Here is a 24,028-nt window from a genome sequence, read left to right as displayed (position 1 = left end):
CAGTGTAACTCAGTTGGTTGAATATTGTCCCACAAAGCGTAAGGTCACTGGTTCCATTCCTGGTCAGGGCACATGCCTGGGTTGCAGGTCAGTTCCATGTCAGGGGTGCACTTGCAGGAATCAACCAACCAATGTTTCTCTCCCTTCCTCCCTCCCTTTACCTCTCTCTAAGAATAAATGAAGTCTTTTTTTAAAAAAATAGTTTTTCTGGGTTAAAATACTATTTTTTTAACTAAGAAACACTTAAAATCACAGAGTAAGGACTTGCTTACTATTAAAAATATAGTTCTTTTTCCTTCAGACATATTTATCATACAGTGTTATATGAAAAAGAAACACTTACTTGATTTTTGACTGAAGAGTCCTCTCGGATACAGACTGATTTTGGCAAGTTGAAAGGGAAAGGTTTTTACAAATTAGCTTAGCAACTGTATATCAAAATGTATGTATTATTTATTTACCCAGTACTATAGTTAACTTTGATATGGAATAGCCACCTACGTAAAAACTTCCTTCAAAGAAAAAGAATGGTAACTTTTAAAAAATACTAGGCTTCACAAAAATTTAGAATATTCAGCATTTTATAATGCTGAGTTTCAATTTTATGAGTTTCAATTTCAAAATAAATTCTTTTAAAATAAAAAAACAGCATAAAAACAAAACTTTCTAAACGTATGACTGAAAAAGGTTACATATAAAATGTCCAATTTCAAGACTTGAGTAACTCTCTAAACTGAAAATAGCAACATTTAAAAACCAATTTTTATAATACTGTATAACCTTCAGGCAACAAACTCTGCTCTGGAACATACAAAGCAACATATACATAGTGCCTTCCTGGTAACACCTTGCTCCATTTACGGCCTCTCCCCAACAAATGTTCTACATTGCTTATCAAGAAACAAAGTGAATCTTGACCAATCCATACCTTCCTAAATTACATGTGTGCCAGTTAAAACTAGTAAATTTAAAGAACTTGTCCAGGGTTACAGCTGTCCTATAAATTGTCCCTAAATAAAAAGGGAAGAGAGGGGGTTTGGAGGAAGAAAGTAAAATCACCCGAGAAAGCTGAATGGCTCTCAGATTTAGTTCCCAGTGTTAACTATTGAAACCCCTGAATCTAGACTATATCAAGTGGAAGTACTACCTAGAACAGATTATTTCAGTTCATCTTGGCACCAAAATAAAACTAGATTAAACTACAACAGTGACAAACGCACTGGGTCTAAACAGCTATTTGTGTTATTCAAATGCCATTGTGTTGTTTTCAAGCCTAGTTCCAATCCCGAATATTGTTAAGACATGGACAAAAACACTAACAGGAAAAGGAAGCCAATTTTTAAACACCTCCTCCAATCCATTCCCCAACTCATCATCCCTAGGAATATGAACAAACCTGGAGATATATGAATAGCCAGCTAAGCCTCACTTTTGGTGATATTCAAGACCCTCGTCGCTACATCTGCACATAACTGGCCTGATGCTCACAACATGGTGAAGCAGATTAGCTCTATCAGGCCCAGTACCCACATGAAGAAAGCTCAGAGAATTAAGTGTTGTGCTCAACATCACAATGTAATTCTAGATGACAGAGATGCATATCTTCCATTAGAGATTTAAAAAAAGGAAGACTCAAAAAGGTTAAGTAACTGCCCCTTTAGAGACTTAGGACTATACACATACCTCCTGACCTCTTGTCATTTTATTTCCTGACTAAATACATAGAGGATCACTGCTAAAAACCAATGGTCATAATTTAACCATATGTCTTATATATAAACCTAAATTGATTGAAACAAAAATTGAACAGTTTTCATCTCCACAATTTTCAATAATGAAAAAACTGGAAAATGTTTCTGTCCAAAACAACAACATAAAACTAAGTTAGACAGATATACATATCCAAATTTTAATATTTGTGTTTTAACGTATCACAAGCAGCCCTGCAAGTACTTCAAGGCAGCAACTGTTCAGCCTAACAGTGATGCTTTTCAGCAGACAAAACAATCATCCTGACCATACTAAAAATGCACTGAAAGAACCTTATAACTTTCATGACTTCTATACTTATTTCACCAATGTTATTTCAGTTACTAAAGGAACAAGTATTTAAATGGTATTGCTTAATATTTAACTAAAAGATCATTCTGAATCCCATCTCAAGTACACACAGTAATAACGTAAGTAAGTAAAAACATGAAGGATAAAAACTTTGGACTTACCACGTTGGATTGTGACTCTAGTAAAAAACGAAAAAAGGAAACATTTTCAGTTAACAGTGCATTTATAGGCAAAGCTGTATACGTGATTTCTCTGGCACACACATACTGATTAAGCAAACCAATTCCCCATACATTCCAAGTTTTAAAAAGTGTTTACATTTTGCACCTGGAGCCACTTCAGATTCCTTAGTAATTACTTACCAGCGATACCACCACAAAACAAATTCATCCAAATTTGCCTTTCAAAATAACAAACTAGGTGAAAATCAGAATATACTTGGAAGATTTCTGGGCAAGATGGCAGCACAGGTAAACACAGTACTCACCTGCTCCCACAATCACATCAAAATTACAACTAAACTACAAAACAACCATAATTCAGAACCACCTGAAATGTGGCTTCATGGAAGTCCTACAACTAAGGAATTAATAACCCACACTAAGACTGGTAGGAGGGGTGGAAATGTGGAATGGGCTACTGCCACACTCACATGTGACCTATAAAAATCGAGGAGTGTCTCGGCTGCAGAGGTCCCCCCTGAGGAGTGAGAGGTCCCAAACACTAGACCCCCAGCCCAAGGTTCCAGTGCCAGAAGAGAATTCCCCATAACTTCTGGCTGTAAAAATCAGCAGGCACTGAGGCTGAAGGAGACAGAGGGCTTCTAGGGACCCAGAAAGTTCCTCTTAAGGGTCCTACACACAGATTTACTCCCTCTGAGCTTCAGGGCTGGGCCAGCTCCTTGCTTAAAAAGCACCACCATCTCCACGGGGAGGAACTGAATTATCTGGCATTAGTGCGAGAGCTGGAGGGCAGCTTTCTCCTAGACAAAAGTGACGGCAGAGGCCACAGTATCTTTTCTGAGCCCTCCCCACACAGAGCCAGCAGGCAAGTGACACATCTGAGACTCCATAAACCTGATTCATACTGTTTACCCTGCCCTGCTGATTCCCTGAGGCTCTGCCCCACCCAACTGTTGGGCCCAACTAAGCTGATTCCAGTGGGTTTTCCATACAAATGACCTTTCTTGGCTTAGCTTCACATTCTCCAAAAATCTCTCAAACAAGCAGCATCTGGCCTCAGCAAGCCCTGTACCACTTGCTTAGTGAACTCAGGCCCAAACTAGCAGCAGCTGGCCTTGGTTCACAGCTTGGCCTTACCTGGGTACCTCCAAGCCAAGCATAACTAGCAGCCATCTGTACACAGCTTTGTTGCTCATGACAGATGGCCCCGGAAGAACACAGGCAGTGGCTGACCTTGGCCTGTACCTCCTGGGAGGCCCTAGAGCCAATGCAGCCAGTGCACAGCTTCACACTATGTCAAAGCACCACCACCTAACCACCTCCACAAGTGACACATTGAGGAGCAGACCAAGTGGGAACCAGAAGCCTGCTGAAATAAGTCCTATTCTGTGGAATGGGCTCCTGCAGAGCTGATCCTCCATGGTGGTTGGTAATCGATTTGCAGCTGATCGGACTGGAGTACTGATATGCCAATAGCAATCAAGGTTCAATTACAAGAGGAGGGTGTACAGAGCCCACACAGGGGGCTTACCTTAAGTACCCAGCTTGGGTGATTGGGGAGGCTGTGCCCCTGGGCCCTACAGAACACGTACAATATCAGGCCAGTTTACCAAGCCTGGTGGATGTAACAACTCTACCTAATACATGGAAACAAACACAGGGAGGCTGCTAAATGAGGAGGTAAAAAAAATAGGTCCCAAATGACAGAACCAAACAAAACTTCAGAAAAAGAGCTAAACAAAATGGAGAATGAACCAGTCAGAAATGAAATATATACTAACTGAAACAAAGAATACATTGTGTAGAATCAACAGAGCAGATGAAGCTGAGAATCAAAACAAAGATATGGAGGAAGGGAAACAGAAAACACCCAATCAGAACAGCAAAAAGAAAAAAGAATCCAAAAAAATAAGGATAGTGTAAGGATCCTCTGGAACAACTTCAAGCATACCAACTTTTGAATCATGCAGGTGGTGAAAGAAGAGAAAAAGAAACTGAAAGCCTATTTGAGAAAATGACAGAAAACTTCCCAAACTTGGTAAAAGAAATAGACACACAAGTCCAGAAAGCAGAGAGTCCCAAACAAGATGAACCACAAGAGGCCCACACCAAGACACATCATAATTATAATGCAAAAGATTAAAGAGGAACAATCTTAAAAGCAGCAAGAGAAAAGCAATTAATTACCTACAAGGGAGTTCATGTAAGACTGTTAGCTGATTTCTCAACAGAAATCTTGCAGACTAAAATGGACTGGCAAGAAATATTCAAAGTGATGAAAAACAAGAACCTACAACCAAGATCACTCTATCCAGGAAAGCTATCAATTTAGAAGCGAAGGGCAAATAAAGAGCTTCCCAGACAAGAAAAAGCTAAAGGAGTTCATCACCATCAAGCCAGTATTATATGAAATGTTAAAAGGTCTTCAAAAAGGAAAAAAAATATTAAACTTCTGAACAATAAAATGGCAATAAACACATATCCATCAACAATTCAATCTTAAAAAATATATTTAAGAAACAATGAGAACAGAAACAAATTCATATATAGACAACATTTTGATGGTTCCCAGATTGAAGGGTGGTTGGGGGAGATGGTTGGAAAAGGTGACAGGATTAAAAAGTACAAATTAGTAGCTACAGAAGAGTCATGGTGATATAAATACAGTACTAGAGTCAATAATATTCTGATAACCATGTATGGTGTCAGATGAGTGCAAGATTTATCAAGATGATCATTTAGTAAGTTATATATACCTATCATGAGGGTATAGTAAAACTAATATAATAATGTATGTCAACTGTAATTTTAAAACATTTTTAAATGATTTAAAAAATTTGAACTTCTAGCCAAGATGGAAGCATAGGTACATATACTTTGCTTCCTCACACAAAGAAAAGAAAGCCAACAACAAATTTAAAAACAAAAACAACCAGATCTGCCAGAAAATCGAACTGTATGGAAGTCTGACAACCAAGGAGTCAAAAAACATTTATATAGACTGGTGCGCCAAGACAAAGAAATATGGCCGAAGTGAAAGAGCAGATCCAAACTCCAGAAAAGAGAGATAGCCAACCTATCAAATGCAGAGTTTAAAACACTGGTAACCAGGACGTTCACAGAAATGATTGAATGTTGTCACAAAATAGAAGAAGCAGTGAGGCTATGCAAAGTGAAATAAAGAAAAATATACAGGGAACCAACAGTGAAGGGAAGGAAACCAGGATTCAAATCAATGATTTGGAGCAGAAGGAAGAAGAAAATATTCATCCAGAACAGAATGAAGAAACAAGAATTCAAAAAAACAAGGAGAGGCTTAGGAACCTCCAGGACAACTTTAAATGTTCCAACATATGAACCATAGGGGTACAAGAAGAGAAACAGCAAGAAATTGAAAACTTACTTGAAAACATAATTAAGGAGAACTTCCCCAATCTGGCAAAGGAAATAGAAATAGACTTCCTGGAAGTCCAGAAAGCTCAGAGAGTCCCAAAGAAGTTGGACCCAAGGAAGCACACAAAGGCACATCATAATTACATTACCCAAGATTAAAGATAGAGAGAGAATCTTAAAAGCAGCAACAGAAAAGGAGAGTTATCTACAAAGGAGTACCATTAAGACTATCAGCTGATTTCTCCAAAGAAACCCTGCAGGCAAGAAGGGACTGGCAAGAAGTATTCCAAGTCGTGAAAGGCAAGGACCTACATCCAAGACTACACTATCCAGCAAAGCTATCATTTAGAATGGAAGGGCAAATAAAGTACTTTCCAGAGAAGGTCAAGTTAAAGGAGTTCATCATTACCAAGCCCTTATGATGTGAAATGTTAAAAGGATTTATCTAAGATAAAAAATACAAACAGTAAAATGTCAACTCACAAATATCAACAACTGAACCTAAAAAAACAAACACAAAAATGAACTAAACAAACAACTAGAACAGGAAAAGAATCACAGAAATGGAGATCACATAGAGGGTTAGCAGCGGGAAGGCGGACAATGGGAGAGAAGGTACAGAAAATAAGAAGCATAAACAGTAGGTACAAAATAAACAGGGGGAGATTAAGAATAATACAGGAAATAGAGAAGCCAAAGAACTTATATGTATAACCCATGGACATGAACTAAGGGTAGGGGAATGCTGGTGGGAGGAGGGATGCAAGTCGGAGGGGAAAAAAGAGGAGGTAAAAAAATGGGACAACTGTAATAGTATTATTAATAAACTATACTTAAAAATTTTTTAACAAAAAACATCTTCTCACATTTTCCTTGGGTGAGTAGGAGTCAAGAGACCTGGGCTTTGTCAGGGACATAATGAAGGGAATGAGGAGACGATGGGTAGGAACTGCTCACAGAAACAGGTCCCAGACTTCTGGTAAAGGTGGAGGCATAGGTTAAATGGCTCACCTCCTTGCACAACCACAGCAAAAATGACAAGTAAACTACATAACAACTATCACCCAGAATCATCAGAAAATTGAGCTGTATGGAAGACTGAAAACTAAAGAATTAAAGAAGTATCCAGACAGGTAGGAGGGGCGAAGATGTGGAACAGGGGGAGGTCTCGTTCCACATGTGATGGATAAAAATCAAGAGGGATACCCAGTCCCACACCAGACCACTCAGCCCAGGGTTTCCGTGCCAGGAACGTATGTCCCATAACTTATGGCTATAAAAACCAGTGCAGGTTAGGGCAATGGAAGAAACTGCAAGATCTTCAAGTGTATCTTCTTAAAGGGCCCACAACGGAGTTGGGACTTTTGCAGACCTACCTCTGGGCTCCAGGACCAGGGCAGTAGCTGGAAGAGCACCAGTGACATACCAGGAGAAACTAAAGTGTCTGTATCATCAGGGCACGTGCCGGGGGACAGTTTCCTCCTGGACCGAAGTGCAGAGGCCGGGCAGCAGCGTTGGCCCCTCTACAAGCCCTCTCCCACACAGTCACAGAGAGGTAACATAGGTTGCTCTGCCCTGACAATTACCTAAGGCTCTGCCTCACACAACTTACAGGTACACTTTATTACAATAGGCCACACTACTAAGACAGGGAGTCAAAACACGGAGGCTGCCAAATTAAGGAGACAAAGAAATATGGCCCCTAAAAAAGAACTAAACAATGGATACAAGCAATCTATCAAATGCAGGGTTAAAAAGTATTAGTTATTAGGATGAGCTCAAGGAACTCAATGGGTACTTCAACAACATAAAAAAGACCCACACAGAAATGAAAGTCACACTAAGTGAAATAAAGAAAAATTTACAGGGAAACAACAGAGGTAGATCCCGAGAATCAAATCAATGACTGGAATATAAAGGAAGAAAACAACATTCAATCAAAACAGTAAGAAAAGCAGAATCCAAAAAACCAAACAAGCAAACAAGCAAACAAACAAACTGGGATAGACTAAGAGGCCTCTGGGACAACTTCAAACACAGCAACATTCGAATCATAGGGATGCCAGAAGGAGAAGAGAAAGAGCAAGAAAGTGAAAGCTTATTTGAACAAATAATGACAGAAAACTTCCCTAATTTGGTGAAGGAAATAGACTTGGCAAGTCCAGGAGGCACAGAGTCCCAAACAAGATGGATGCAAAGAGGCCTACACCAGAACACATCATAATTAAAATGTCAAAGGCTAAAGAGAGAATCTTAAGCCCTGGCTGCTATAGTTCAGTGGATTAAGCACAAGCCTGTGAAGCAAACAGTTGCTGGTTCAATTCCCAGTTAGGGCACATCCCTGAATTGCAGACCTGGTCCCCGGTTGGGGGCATGCAAAAGGCAACCACACACTGATGTTTCTCTCCCTTATCCTCTCTCTAAAAGTAAATAAGTCAGGTTTAAAAAAAGAGAGAGAGAAAGAGACTTAAAAGCAGCAAGAGAAAAGCAGAGAGTTACCTACAAAGGAGTTCCCATAAGACTGTCAGTTGATTTTTCAAAAGAAAATTGGCAGACTAGAAGGGACTGGCAAGAAGTATTCAAAATGATGAAAGGCAAAGCCCTACAATCTACATTACTCTATCCAGCAAAGCTATCATTTAGAATGGAAGGGCAGATAAAGTGCCCCCCATGCAAGGTAAAACCAAAGGAGTTTATCATCACCAAGCCATTATTAGATGAAATGTTAAAGGGATATATTTAAGAAAATAAGATTAACATTATGAACATTAAAATGGCAATAAATTCACAACTGAATCTAAAAAACAAACTAAGCAAACAAGCAGAACAGAAACAGAATCATAAATATTGAGATCATCTGGAAGATTATCTATCGGTTGGCAGGAAGAAAAGAGGAGAATGGGAGAAAAGGTGCAGGGATTAAGAAGTACCAATTGGTAGGCACACAACAGGCAGGGGGATGTTAAGAACAGTAGAGGAAGTGAAGTAGCCAAAGAACTTACATGCATGATCCTTGAACATGAACTAAGGCAGGGGTGTCAAACTCATTTTCACCAGGGGCCACATCAGCCTCGCAGTTGCCTTCAAAGGGCTGAATGTAAATTTAGGACTTTATAAGTGTAATTACTCCTTTACTAGTGGCAAGGAGCTCTACATTTGGCCCTTTGAAGGCAACCGCGAGGCTGATGTGGCCCCCAGTGAAAATGAGTTTGACACCTCTGAACTAAGGATATAAATTGCCAGAGGGAATGCAGGGTACCAAGTGGAGAGGGGCAAATGAGAAAAATTAGGACAACTGTAATAGCATAATCAAAAAATATATTAGGAAAAAAAAGAAGGCCTCGGCTGGTGTAGCTCAGTAGATTGAGTGTGGGCTGTGAACCAAAGGGTCACTGGTTTGATTCCCTGTCAGGACACATGCCTGGGTTGTAGGCCAGGTCCCCAATCCCAGTGGGGGCCACATGACATGCAACCACACATTGATGTTTCTCTCCCCCTCTTTCTCCCACCCTTCCCCTCTCTCTAAAAAATAAATAAATAAAATCTTTAGTTAAAAAAGAAAAAAGAAAAAAAAAGATAGTGGCCCCAGGGTTGTGCAGGGTGTGAGACACCCCAGGAGGATGCAACCCATCACCTAAGAGAGAAGGGTCTGACACTTTATAAGTTACACCTATTTTTTTAAGTTGAACACTGGGGTAAATCAGGCAGTCAATGAAACCTGAACCTTGAAAACACTACACTAAGTGGAAAAACCCAGTCACAAAAGACCACATACTTTATGATTCCATGTATATGAAATGTCCAGAATTGGCAAATCCACAGTGACACAAAGTAGATTAATGGTTGCCTCAGGCTGGGGGTTGTGGGAGTTGGAGGGCAATGAAAAAAGAGGACTGCTAAAGGTTATGGGGTTTCTTCTGGGGGTGATGAAATGTTCTTTTTTTTTTTTTTTAAAGATTTTATTTATTTATTTTTAGGGAGGGAAGGGAGGGAGAGAGAGAGAGAGAAACATCAATGTGCGGTTGCTGGGGGTTATGGTCTGCAACCCAGGAATGTACCCTAGCTGGGAATTGAACCTGGGACACTTTGGTTCCCAGCCCGCACTCAATCCACTGAGCTACGCCAGCCAGGGCAAAATGTTCTAAAATTGATCATGGTGATGGTTGCACAATTTTTTTGATGGCTGCACAATTTGGTGAATATATTAAAAACTATTTACACTTTAAGTGGGTGAGTTGTATGGTATATGAGTTCTACTTTAATGAAGCTATTAGAAAATAATAAGAAGTTTTTAAAATAGAATACCTTTAGAAATCCCTATCTAAGGGAACATGCACTACTTATAAGTTATGAAGTTAAAAACAAATGTTTAAATAAAAAATGTCAAACATTTACTTCTTTTTAAAATGAAAGACTATGGGAAACCTACATACTTACCATTTTGAGCTTCTTGACACCTTTTAATCCAGACAATAAAATCAGCATCTGCACCTAGAAAGGGCAAACTGACGGTAAAATCTTTCATCTGCACAATCTAACACATTTATTCAACAAATACTTATTGAATACCTACTACGTTCCAAACAGTGTTCTGGGCACTGAGGATTCAGCGGTGAATAGACAATATCCATCCTTACAGATCTTACAGCAATCCTAACATTAGTTATAAATATACCAATAGGCTTTAATATTTAGTTTTTCATACCGAAGAATTTTAATTTGAAAAAAGTTAATTTTAACCAAAGACCACCTTGGTGGTTCACAGATATTAACCTACATTTCCCCTCACCCCTCTACTCTTAAAGGAGTTTCCTTTGTCACACAACAAAATCAAATCTTAAGGGAATTCCCAGTATACTATCTCAGTTAGGATGCAGTAGAGGCCTGGTAACCAGCAGCTGGGTTGAAGTCTAGAAAACTACTGCCTACATCTCTTCTGTCCTAATTTATAGGTTCCATTTGCAAAGTTGGGCCTAATGCCCTTTCTCAAGTAGGTATACAGCAAAAAAAGCAAATATTCAAAGCAGTAGAGAGTAAATTTTTTAAAATATAACCATACAATACTTCAAAGCAGGGTTTCTCAACCTCAGTACTACTAATATTTTGGACACGATACGTCTTTGTTATGGAAGACTGTCCTGTGCATGGCAGGATATTTAGCAGCATCACTGGTCTCTACTCATTAGATTTCAGTAGTACATTCCCCATCCACTCACTAGTCATGATAATCAAAAAATCTCAGACACTGCCAAATGTCCCCCAGGAGCAAAATCAAAATCAGGGAGTTAGGAACCATTGCTTTAGAGAATTGTGATAACACTTTATCATGAGATGAAGATAAAATGATAGCATACAATTAGGATTATGAAGTCTACCATTATCTATAAAATTATTTACAACTACTATCTTTTAGTCTTCTGCAGATTTTTTGATTCTTGGCTCTTATTATTTCTATATATGTGCACAAATATCTGTACTGCTGTGATAATTTTCATATATAAGTATCCCTTGCTTTTGGAAAATTCAGAGTATACTGCTTCGCCTTTACAGAAGACCAAAATTACTACTTGTTTTCACTAACTAAAAGAAAACTCAATAGGATTTTCACTTTTATGCAAAGAGCAAAAATAGCATCCAGAGTTTGTTTTGCATTAGCCATTAAAAGGGCAGTGAGCAACCAGAGAAGCGAGAGTGGCCTCACCAAGCTCCTTCCCCAGGAACTATGATCAGCATCTCAGCATCGATCAGCATCTCAGCATCGATCTGCCATGGCTTTGCACTATGTCTGTGAGCATCTTTGCTTTATATCAATTTTGTACATCTGTTAGCAAGATGTATAATAAGACAGTAGAAAACCCTAACAGAGCTTATAAGACTGTGCACTTAATGTAAAACTGGTCATAATTGAGGATTCTGATTGTGATGAACAAGATAAAAGCATTCTGTGTACATTGAATCTGCCTGCATCCACTATTCATACTATTTACACACAGAGAGAAAGAAACTTGAAAGCTGCTGAAGTGACTATTGGTTCTGCTAATAATGAAGTGGTCTCTTTTAGCTGCCATCCAGTAATAGATAAAATAAGAAGTCTATTGCCTGAGTAGATTAATAGGTGTACAAAGCATGGTGTTGTTATCTTATACTTCAGGAGAAATTTTAATTAAGTGAAACTACACAATACAAACATTATTTTTTCTTTATACAGGCTGTGTATTTATCATATCATTCCTGCTTTTACTATCTGTTAGTGTTATTTTTAGGTTTTATGTGTTACTTTGTATGATTTGGTAGCTTATTTTTGGGGCTTGGAATATTAAAAATTTTTTGCATATACATTATAGGAATTATCTACTTTCTGATGGCAGAGAAAACCTGTATTTCTCTCAAAAAGAGGACATTAAAAACTCCTAATACTCTCAAAGCTCTATGTTTCTTCTGTGCCCTATCACGGTTTACCTAACACTTCATTTCTCAATAAAAATCCTCGTTATAAAATTTCCTATATAAGCAATCTGGATAAAACTTAAAATAGACTTCTGAACATCAGCACAAATTAAACTGTCACTTGTCTATTAGAAAAAAGTAAAATCAGGCTAAGTATAGGGAGCATACTGAGTGTTTTTAGTTTCTAATGGTAAAGTTTATCTGTGATTTAAATACTAAATGGCCAATTTAATCAATATTTAAGTAAACTCAAGCTCTGCAATCAACACAAAAATACCATTAAAAGGAGTAAAAGATGGTATTGAGTTTTGATAATTAACTTGAGATTACGTTACCAAAATTTAGCTATAGTATTTATGACACAAGAGAAATAACAGATTTATCAACATGTAATTCTAATACTTACTATCTAATTTCTGTCCTTCTGTAAAAGTTTCTAGAGCAGCAGCATAGTTTTTTTTATGGTATTCACATATCCTGTATGAGTATATTAAAAACAAATACCACACACATGAAATCATGAAAAATAGCCTTCTTCCTAACTTAAATATCCCAGTGTTCTCTATTGTTAAAAGGATTTAAGCATATACTAATAAGCCAAGAGATTTTCTAAAATACCCTACATAACATCTAGTGTAATTCCCATTAATATCCAATTTTTGAACTCATTTCAGAAGGAATTTCTTGATCTTAATTGTATACACTTGCTCCTTCCAAAGTATAGTTACACAGTAAGGAATTAAAGAAATTTCTTAGTTAAAGAAAAGTCACTCTCATCAACAGAAACAAGCTGGGACACAAAATTTTACACAGGTACAGAGTATTCATAGTATTATATGTAGTCTGTCCAGCTTGGCTGAGAAATAGATGTTCTCTAGTCAAAGAGAGTAAATTCCAAATGAAGAACAAAAAGAGACTTGAAATCCATCAGTTTCACCTATAAGTTACTCCAATCATCACTATGCTCAAGTATACTGACTACATACCTCCTATCACATACTGAAGTTAATGTAACAAAAGCATAAGTTATACTTAAAATTGAACCCTATCTGTTACAGAATGTATAAATACAGAACTTACTATTTATATAAAGCTTACCATTAATTTCAACAAACTAAATACCTATCTATTGTCCAGACTCAACAGGACAAATAGTTATTGCATACCCTTTTCTCAGCATAGCAGTGGGATTATTTGGATTAAGTTCAAGAGATTTCTTTGCATCAGCAACAGCATCTATATATGAAAAAGAAAAAGAAGGAGTTTTTAGTCAGTCTATCACAGATCCTAACAAATATTGCACATAAAATTTGAATCGGTCTTAGACTTTTAAGTTGGTAAAATGGTAAGTGGTTTCAAATTAGAAAAAGCTATTGCAAAATATGATCCAATAAATATTACCCTCCTATCTTCTTATTAGCCTAATATTTAACTTCCTTTTTGGAAAGCTGCAGGCGATAAAACTGTGTGTCATAAAAATCACCTAATTTTCTCATTAACGTCATTTATGCACTTTGACTCAAGATATTTAATTTTTCCTTACCCAGATTTTCTATCCAGAATAAAGTTAACACAAGTAATAGAGAAATACATTCCTTATAAAAAATGCAAATAAGAGCACTTCATTTAAATACTTTGTAAAACAGTAAATATAATGATATTCTCCTGTCAAATCCAATAACCACAAGTGAAATCTGTATAAATTCTCCACCCACTGAAGGAGGGACACTCATAAAATTAAATGGGTATTACTCAAAATAACATTTGTCACATTCTAGCTACTTCACACCTTGCATGAAAGACCAATTTAAAAATCCTCAAACATAATCTCTATTTTATTTGATCTATACCTTGGGCAAAATTTATAAGTAATACTTAAAGAAAATATATTTTTTAAGAAAAGTTACCACAATAATTCCCAAGAAGGATGTGACAATAAGCTCTTTGACAATAATTTTGTGCATCATCTGGTTTCTCTTCCAAAGCCTTAGTCAGCTCCTACAAACACAAACATGTTGAGTATAAGTAAATGTTTTTTAAAAGTCACTGCACTCTAATTAAACATGATTTTTAATCAAACACACTATTGTCATAAGCTATCTGGAACAAAGTTAACAGGAAAACAAGATAGGAGCTTTTCTTTGCAACAGGATCAGTATCTGCCCTTCTCCTCCCCTCCCCACAAAAGTCCACAATATAATGTAATATCTATGTAAACCACTTAGCAGTTCCTGGCCTATAGTAGGAACTGGATAAATGGTAATTATCACCTCATTTATTCTGGAGAGTTTATATGATATACATTGACCACCACAGATTTTTCTCCTTCTAATTTGGAAAAGACTCACAGATCGTGTACAATCTGAGATACCTAGAAAATGTGAAACTGTCCAATTAAAAACCCTGGAAGGTAAACCGAGAGTTCAGGAAGGTTAACAGAATCAATAAATACACAATCCAGTTTGGCTGGCCCTCTCTTATCTGTCAATGGCAGACAACCCTGACAAATTACAGCATTCCATTGAAAGTCCAGAAATATAATACCTCATACTATCAACTGATTAAGAAATAGCATTAGAGAAATGAAAATTATTGCCACTCTGACCATTCATAGTATATAAGTGGCAGCTGGAACAATAATGATGGAAGAAAAGATAGCACAATTACTGAGGCCAAGGACAAATGGAGGCAAACAGGAACAATTTGATTCTCTACCTATGACTCATACACCCTAGGGATTTGGTAGTCTTTTTATTTTATTTACTATTATTTTGTTATGCTTAACCCAAGGACAAGCTCATTGACTTTAGAAACAGGGAGGGGGGATAAAGGGGGAGGGAAAAGGAGAGATGGGGTGGGGGGGGAGGGAGAGAGGTAGAAAAAGACAGACATATCAATTGGTTGCCTCCTATACACACCCTGACAAGGGACCCAACCCACAACCTAGGCATGTGACCTGACTGGGAATCAAACCTGTGACCTTTCAGTTTATGGGATAATGCTCCAACCAACCGAGCCATACTAACCAGAGCTAGTAGTCTTCTTAAAAGGTAAAATTAGCCCTGGCTATTGTGGCTCAGTGGATTGAGCACCAGCCTGCGATCCACAGGGTCACTGGTTCGATTCCCAGCCAGAGAACATACCTGGGTTGCAGGTCAAGTTCCCATTAAAGGGCGCATGAAAGGCAACCACACATTGATGTTTCTCTTCCTCTTTCTCCTTCCCTTCCCCTCTTTCTAAAAATAAAATTAAAAAGCCTTTTTTAATACACATTCACTTTTTTTTAAAGATTTTATTTATTTTTAGAGAGGGGAAGGGAGGGAGAAAGAGAGAAAGAGAAACATCAATGTGTGATTGTCTCTCATGTGGCCCCCAATGGGTACATGGCCTGCAGCCCAGGCATGTGCCCTGGCCTTTTTTTTTTAAAAAGGTAAAATTATTTCAATAGCCACATACTGATTTTGCTTTAATCTAGTAATGTGATGATTCTCACAAAGAAATTATACTTGATAATCATATACCTAAAATCCAAACCACTTTTTATCATCTCAACACTTATTGTCCTGATCCAAGCAGTAGTGAAAATCAGATCTTGTTACTAGGTCTCTGTTCAAAACTCTCCAATGTCTTTCCAGTTAACCCAGAGGAAAAACCCAAGTCCGTCCAATAACCTCAACGGCCCTTCTTGATACAACCCTCTGCTATCTCTGACAACCTCTCTTACTACTCTTCCCTTTACTCTTCCATTCTAGTCCAATGGCCTCTTTGCTCTTCCTACACCAGGAGGACTCTCTACCTGCTGCTCCCTCTCACTAGAATGTTCTTCCCTCAAATGTGCACAGATTCATTCCCTCACTTCCTAATTAGTGACAAGACTGTGCCAGAGAAAGGATTAAAATCCAGGTCTGTGTGATTCCAAATTGGATTTTAACCACTAAAAAGCACTGCCTCTTGGTAATGTTTCTTTACTCCAGTTTTTTTCACATACCATCTGACATTTGCATTATGTTTTCTAATACTTTGAAACTCCTAAGTTAAATAATACCATCTTGCACTAAACTTTCAATTTCAAAAATAGCTGACAGCTTCTCACCTACCTACTCAATTATTATCTGCAAACCAAATTTCTAGCTTCTCCTCAGCAAAGCAAATATACTATGGGTCCAAAAGGCTATTATAGATTATATTAATATCTAAATCATCAATTCAAAAACTACTTTAAACACATATTATTTAACAAAGAAAGGCTAGACACTGTGAGTACAAATTACATTCCTTTTCTTTAAAAGTCAGGTAAAAATTTATGAATTTCAAAAAACCAACATACAAATAAAACCTTTAAAAACAAGTTAACTGTTGGCTGAGGACAATTTATGGTGACTCAATTAAATAAGGAATTGACTGACAAGGCTGTTACTAAAAAAAATTACTCAAAAGCTGAACACAAACTTATGATACATAAACTTGTGAATCATGAATAAAGCAATAATCAATTTATTATGAATAAAATAATACATATAATAAATTCAGAAAAAGTGAAGATAAAATAACAAGTTGTGGCTGCACTGAACTACACCTGACTTGTGGCTTGTTTTCAGAGTTCTACTGTTTCTGTGACAACAGTTGCTGGCTGCTGGAGGACAAAGGGACTAAAGGGAGGGATCTGAAAACACACAAAAAATTAATCATAGTGACAAAAAGTTATTATTTAATGGAGACCAACTGGAATCATATTGTAAATATGTCCAAAGTTATACTTACTCAGATAAAATGAGATGTTTCAGTGAAGTAATTCACTGAAACAAAAATAAAAAATTAAAAAAACCTCGTGAACTGTAAAATATAATTATGCTGAAATCTTTACTAAGGTAACCACGAAGGAAGTAGCTGGTAGCCCAGAATAGGGGAAAAACTCCTTTCCAAGGCAGTAAGATTAAGACTTGGATCTCTTAGAAACAGATTTCCAAATTTTTAAAGTTCTAAGCTCTTTTAAAATGTCACCCCAATACATTCAATAAAAAGTAAAATATAAAAAGAAAATAAATAAAATTCTACCCAACAAGGTAAATGGTTTTAAGGTTAAAAGCAAAAGCAGCGTTGCTCAGACTGACAAAAAGTTCGAAGGCCTTTAGCTCTGGGTATCTCAATTTAACACCATTTTCTGTTTTCTTCCAGCTACAGCTAATTCCCAATCATGGATAATAAACAGTATCAACCCTTCTCCCTTCCTCAACTGCCTAACACTCCTGGAGAAAAAACACACATCACCATGGAGAACTTGTACCATCACATTTATGCTAAACAGCTATGCTCTCAACAAAGTTATCTGTGGTCAGATACTTCAAAGTCAGCTACCAAACCTTTTATTTTATCATATAACCCCAATCCTACCCCTCCTCTAGAAGATGACCCCAACGCACTAAACCCAGAGACCTACCTCTTCTAAACTATATAACCTGGAGCAAGTTAAATCTCTTTAACCTCAGTTTCCTTGTTAGAAAATGCAAATACCCACCTCGAAGTTCTTGAAACAATTATGGTAAGAGTCATTTAGCACATTTGGGTGCCTAAGTCTCCCAGGCACTACACTAAGAACACAGTGGTAAACAATATACACAAAAACTCCTGCCCTCTTTAAACTTACACTAAGGCCCGCACTAAATATAAGGTGGTCACAGAAGATGGCTTCTCTGAGAAGGTGACATTTCACCTGAAATCTAAGGTGATGTGCATTCCCAAGCAAATCATGAACTAGGTCAGGAGACAGCTAATATATTTTAGGAAAAAGGAACTGCAAGCCCAAAGGTTGCTCAACAGGACTGAGCATGACAAATTCAAGAAACAGAAAGAAAGCCAAGGTGGCTAGAATACAGAGAGCAACGGGACTTAACATATACCCCCCATGACTTATCTTCCTAACATCCCTTTCAAGGTCCTATTTTGTTCCAATTTAGAGACAGGAATTCTGATCCAGAGTGATAATAGGAACTTTTCTGAGGTTACAAAGTTATCACGAAACCAGGATTTGGACACAACACAAGCAGTCTCATTCCATGCCCATTGTTAGAGTGAGCTGTGCTACATTTATACAGTGGAACACTACAAAGCAATGAAAAAAACTACCACTTCATACAGCAATATAAATGATTCCCACAAAATGTTTACAGCAAGACAGGTACCTACACTCAACTGAGTATCTAGCCTGTGATTCTGTTTATGTGAAGTGCAAGAACAAGCAAAACTAATTGATGGTGATGGAGGTCACAATAAGGGTTGTCTGGTGGGAAAGGAAAATTATTGGTTGGGAAGAAGCATGAGAAAAACTTGAGGATAAAAGTGTTCTATATTGTTGCTCTGTACATATACATGTATGTAAAACAACTTCATTCGTTGCAGACTTCAGATTTGTGTTATCTACATGTTGTACTTCAATAAAAAGTTAAAAAGTAAAACAAGTGAGATGGAAAGTAATATCAATAACCTTTAAAAGCAACTTTTATGAACTGGATTTCCAAAGGAGGAACTTTACCAAAGAGGACCATAACAAATGTAAATTCTGAAAATATATATTAGCAGACATAAGTAATTGTGGAGAAAAATCTCAGTACCTCCTGTAACGCTTGTTATTCTACTACTGATCCCAAAGGCCTCACCAGGAAAGATTATAGTACAACTAATTAATCAACCACTTTATTTGAAGGCCTTCACATCCAGATCCAAAAACATATTTTGGTCTAAAAGGCACTAAGGGACCTAGCTTGTGGTTTCCTCCCCACCTCATCTCATCCTCCTTTCTCAGACCACTGTAGTCAAATGATCCTTTTTGCTGCTCCTTGTCCCGGGCAGCTTCATTCCTAGTCAGAATTTTGACATTGCATGAATGCTTTCTCCAGAGCTTCCAAGCTCATTCCCTCAGGTCTCGGCTCAAATGTCACCTTCTTAGAAAGACTCTATTAGCATGTGGCAAATTATTTCTAAAAGTCATAGGAAGGAAAACGGTTCTCTTGACGCAAACTGCTAACCTTAAGTGTGTTAGACTGTAACAACAGAACAGGGGTTTGGGTTATTTTCCTAGTGTTTTAAAGCAAGAAACACCTGGATAAATTTTGTGACACACTGCATTATGTAGCCTTAGTTTGGGCTTCCCTTACTACTTTGTATTATTTAACTTTTGCCTTTTTACTCTCACATAGCTTTACTGTCTTTCGCTATCATACAAAGTGCCTTAGTAAAGACTTCAATGGGTGCCTCGCATATAGCAACATCCCCAAAATATTGTTTTGATGCATAAACAAAGGAGTCAATAATGAATAGTAACAGGAGACCTGAAAATTTTCAGGGTCATAGGAGAAATGATGGTTGTTACGGTAGTCTGAGTTCATACACTTTGCACATCGCCTGGTACATAAGAATGGCAAGGATACTTGTTAAACGGAAAAAACGAATTAAACAAATACCAACAAGGCTAAATTTCACTTTTTCTTGTAGTCAAAGGTCATTTAAAATAAATATCCTTCCAGGCCAACTATGAATGTCAACTACACAAACAGTTTTTCTAAACAGATGGGAATATACAGACAAGGTCTAGGAGTGGGAGTAATATGAAACAAAAAAAGAGGCCGAGTTTGTCAAAACCAGGGATGAGACACTGCAAGAACAGTCCACCCGGTCCCAGACAGGCATGTGCTGGGAAGAGGCGGGGTTCTCCGCGTTCCCCAAAGGAAAGCAGACCAGGCTGAGACGGGTCCTCTCACCTCTAACGCCGCCTGGGGGTCCTCGTCGACCAAAGCATCTGAGAAGCTCGGGAGAAACCTGCCAGGAAAACAACGACTTCAGCAGGGCTCACTAACCAAGGAAAGGGGGGAGGGGATAAAAATAAATACCAGAAAGAAGAGAAAACATGTACCTCTGGGCTGCTGCAGGTCCTGCTGCAGCGGCCGCCATCCCTAAGAGTCACTGCTGCTGTTGCTGGGGCTGCTACTATCGAGGTTACAAGACCCGCCGCCGTCCAAGGGGGAAACTTCTGGAGACACCCAAACCGAGCTTCCGTCCCAAGTAGCCAACGAGCAGCCACGCAGCTTGCCGCCCGGCGGGAGGAGAGGCGAAAGGCAAGCGCGGGGCTCGCTGGGACCTTGGAGGAACTAGTCTCCCGGCTTCCGGTGACCCCGACTCCCAGTCCCCGCCCCTCGTAGCCAAGGCTACGGGAGGCTACGGCGGTCCTAGTAGTCCGCCTTTCACCACGCGCCCGTACTCTGATAGAGACTGCTAGGGTAGTAGCTTAAAAGATTTTTCAAAAGGTACAGTGTCCCTCGAGAACGTGTGGCCTCTGGGGGGCTTTGTGTGTCTGTTGAAAACAAAGCACGGCGTGCTCCGTTGTCACAATTCACAGCTCTTCAGGTTACCGGAGGCAGCGAAGGTTTTCGTGCCCTGTGACGTCATTTGCCGCTAAGCGTAGTTTTCCGGGAGAAAGTTCCCGAGTGCCAGTGCGTCGCTCCGGGGATTTTTGCGCTGGAAGGCCTAACGCGTACTCGCGGGAACCCGTTCTGCGCCTGCAGAGGCTAGACAGAGCGAAGCTTTTTTAGGTCTGGTGCGGGTAGACTGTTCTGTTTCCCAGAACAACACAGGCCCAGGTTTTCTTCCCAGTTGGCTTCCCAGATTAGGAAGAAAAACCTTTTTCTTCGGAACGTACTGAAAGGAGAAAGGTGGCCTAAAGTTGTCTAGGTGCCGCTTTACTTTCCGGCCTAATTGGTCAGGTTCTTTCTCAGCGCATCTGACGCAGAAGGATCAGATGAAGCTTCCAGCAAGTTACTCTGCAAGGGGTGGGAAAAGCAAAAGGGAGTGGGAGCAAGCTGCTCAGTCACTAGAGGTGAAGCAAGTACATAAACTTGAATGTTAACATACCCAAAATCTAAGCTAAGCCCTGGGATTCAAAAATGTTAATGCCCTGCAGAAACTTAAACCAGTGCTGTTCTAAGTAGTAAAATGAAAGAAGGGGAATATGTGATAGCAAGGTGGGTCACCTATGGAATATAAGCTATAGGAATGGATTCCTCAAAGATGGGGTAACTGTCAGCTTCCAAAGATAAGTAAGAATTACCGTAGTTGACGATGGAAATGGAAAAGATAATTCAGAGTAGGATGTGTGTTAGAAAACAGTGTGAACCCTGAAATTAGTAGAGCCAAAATTCAAGTTAGAAGCAGACTGGCTGGAGAAGGGAGTGACTGTCAGGTCATAAAGAGCAAGATGTATGTTCTGCAGAGAAGCTTGGATGTGATTCTCTTAATGATGCTAACCCATTATAGGGTTTTTAATCAAAAAAGACAATAAAGTTAAATTTGCAGTTTAAGTAAATATATTGTGCTCTCTGTGCTGTAGAAGAATAAAGAGAAAAGGAGAATAGCTGTTGGGGGGACAACTGCTGTTTTACAGGTGTGGGGAAGGGGGGAAATTTCCCTTTCTCTCTGGTTTTTTTGGCTGGCCAAATAATCAAATCAACAGGAGGCAGATTGACAGGAGGAAAAAAATGATTATCGTGCATGGGAATCCCACATACATGAGAAAGTCAAAGACCATGCATACTTGAGAGATTCAGAGATAGAAAGGAGGATTGAGGTATATGAGACATTCTGAGCTGGGGATGAGGTAAGGTGCTTTGGGAAATTAAAAAGGTCATTGCAGGATGATAAGAGCAGACATTCAGTAATTAGTAGTTTGCCCTGTCCTATAAATATGTCAAAAGAAATTATCTCTGATAATCTCATGGGCAAGGCTTCTAATGCAAATTTTTCTAGGCACTTGGGGGAGGAGGGCAGAAGTTTCTCTTGAGTCTGAAGCTAAAATTGTCTTTACAGCAAAAGAATCTGCACACCACTGGGGCACATCTTGGGGTGGCTTGTTCTGCACCTCGCCCCTTCCCCTCCACAAGCCAGAGTGACACTTAAATAGGTCAACGATTGTAGAGACGGAGAGGAAGGTAAGAATTACAGAAATATTTGAGGTAAAACTGGTTTTGCTAATGTTTTATGACATATATAATAAAGCTTTACCTATGCCAAGACTATGTAGATAGTCTGTGTTTTCTTCTAGATATTTTTTTATTTTACCTTTCACATCCAGGTCTAATTTGTCACAAATTAACTTTTGTAAAAGATATGAAGTTAGAATCAAGGTTTATTTTCCCCTCATATGGATATCCAGTTGACTCCTACTTATTAAAAAACACCACCATTTCTCATTTCCCCCACTAATTTTTTTTAAATAATTTACTTTTCAATTACAGTAGATATACAATATTTTATTAGTTTCAGGTGTACACCCCAGTGTTTAGACACATAACTTACAAAGTGATCACCCCAATAAATCTGCTACCCATTGGACACCATACACAGCTTTTTTAAAAAACTGATTTTAGAGCCCTGGCTGGTGTGGCTCAGTGGATTGAGTCCCAGCCTGCAAACAAAGGTCACTCGTTTGGTTCCCAGTCAGGGCACATGCCAGGATTGCAGGCCAGTCCCCCAGTTGCAGGCCTGCAAGAGGCAGCTGAGAGATGTATCTCTCTCACATGATGTTTCTCTCCTTCCCTCCCTTCCCCTCTCTCTAAAAATAAATAAATAAAATCTTTTTAAAAATTAATTTTAGAGAGAAACATTGATTTCTTGTTCCATTTATTTATGCATTCATTGGTTGCTTCTTGCATGTGCCCTGACCAGGATCAAACCTGTGACCTTGGCATATTAGTACAACGTCCTAAACAACTGAGCTACTTGGCAGGGCCCCATACATAGTTACTGCAATAATATTGACTATATTCCCTATGCTGTACTTTGTATCCCCATTACTATTCTGTAGCAACCAAATAGTACTTCTTTTTTAAAAAATTGTTTTATTGATTATGCCATTACAGTTGTCCCATTTTCCCCTCTTCATTCGCCTCCACCTTGCACACCCTTTCCCACCCACATTCCCCCCCTTTTAGTTCATGTCCATGTGTCATAAGTTCTTTAGTTTCTGCATTTCCCATACTATTCTTGCCCTCCCTCTGTCTATTTTGTACCTACCATCTATGCTACTTATTCTCTGTACCTTTTCCCTCTCCCCTCCTCCCACTCCCCTGTTGCTAACCCTCCATGTGATCTCCATTTCTGTGGTTCTGTTCCTGTTCTAGTTGATTGCTTAGTTTGTTTTTGTTTTTGTTTTAGGTGTGGTTCATAATTGTGAGTTTGCTGTCATTTTACTATACATGTTTTTTATCTTCTTTTTCTTATATAAGTCCCCTTAACATTTCAAATAATAAGGGCTTGGTGATGACAAACTCCTTTAACTTGACCTTATCTGAGAAGCACTTTATCTGCCCTTCCATTCTAAATGAAAGCTTTGCTGGATACAGTAATCTTGGATGTAGGTCCTTGCCTTTCATGACTTGGAATACTTCTTTCCATCCCCTTCTTGCCTGTAAGGTCTCTGGAGAAATCAGCTGACAGTCTGATGGGAACACCTTTGTAGGTAACTGTCTCCTTATCTCTTGCTGCTTCTAGGATTCTCTCCTACATTTTAAACTTGGGTAATGTAATTATGATGTGCCTTGGTGTGTTCCTCCTTGGGTCCAACTTCTTTGGGACTCTCTGAGCTTCCTGGACTTCCTGGAAATCTGTTTCCTTTGCCAGATTGGGGAAGTTCTCCTTTATTATTTGTTCAAATAACTTTTCCACTTGTTGCTCTTTCTCTTCCCCTTCTGGTACCCCTATAATCCAGATGTTGGAATGTTTCAAGATGTCCTGGAGGTTCCTAAGCCTCTCCTCATTTTTTTGAATTCTTGTTTGTTCATTCTTTTGTGTTTGATTGTTTCTTTCTTCCTTCTGGTCCACTCCATTGATTTGAGTCCCAGTTTTCTTCCCATCACTGTTGGTTCCCTGTGCATTTTCCTTTATTTCACTTAGTATAGCCT

The 24,028-nt window shown here is 38.6% G+C and overlaps 1 protein-coding gene across 1 annotated transcript in view; it reads right to left on the bottom strand.

Moving 5' to 3' along the window:
- SUGT1 (SGT1 homolog, MIS12 kinetochore complex assembly cochaperone) overlaps positions 1–20,204 on the bottom strand; it is a 49,098-nt gene extending 28,894 nt beyond the window's left edge. The window contains exons 1-8 of the mRNA XM_045838944.1: positions 19,990–20,204; positions 19,838–19,895; positions 13,991–14,081; positions 13,250–13,319; positions 12,490–12,560; positions 10,074–10,127; positions 2,223–2,239; positions 344–378 (exon numbers count right to left, since the gene is read on the bottom strand). Of these exons, the coding sequence (XP_045694900.1) occupies positions 344–378; positions 2,223–2,239; positions 10,074–10,127; positions 12,490–12,560; positions 13,250–13,319; positions 13,991–14,081; positions 19,838–19,895; positions 19,990–20,027 (434 nt within the window). The 5' untranslated portion in view covers positions 20,028–20,204. The remainder of the gene's footprint in view (positions 1–343; positions 379–2,222; positions 2,240–10,073; positions 10,128–12,489; positions 12,561–13,249; positions 13,320–13,990; positions 14,082–19,837; positions 19,896–19,989) is intronic.
- Positions 20,205–24,028: the final 3,824 nt, after the last annotated feature.

The sequence above is a fragment of the Phyllostomus hastatus genome, unplaced genomic scaffold (assembly GCF_019186645.2).
Source record: "Phyllostomus hastatus isolate PE091 unplaced genomic scaffold, TTU_PhHast_1.1 phas_contig_29, whole genome shotgun sequence".
Classification (NCBI taxonomy): Eukaryota; Metazoa; Chordata; class Mammalia; order Chiroptera; family Phyllostomidae; genus Phyllostomus; species Phyllostomus hastatus.
The sequence above is the reverse complement of the archived record's forward strand: the minus strand, read 5'-3'. Positions and strand labels throughout refer to the sequence as shown.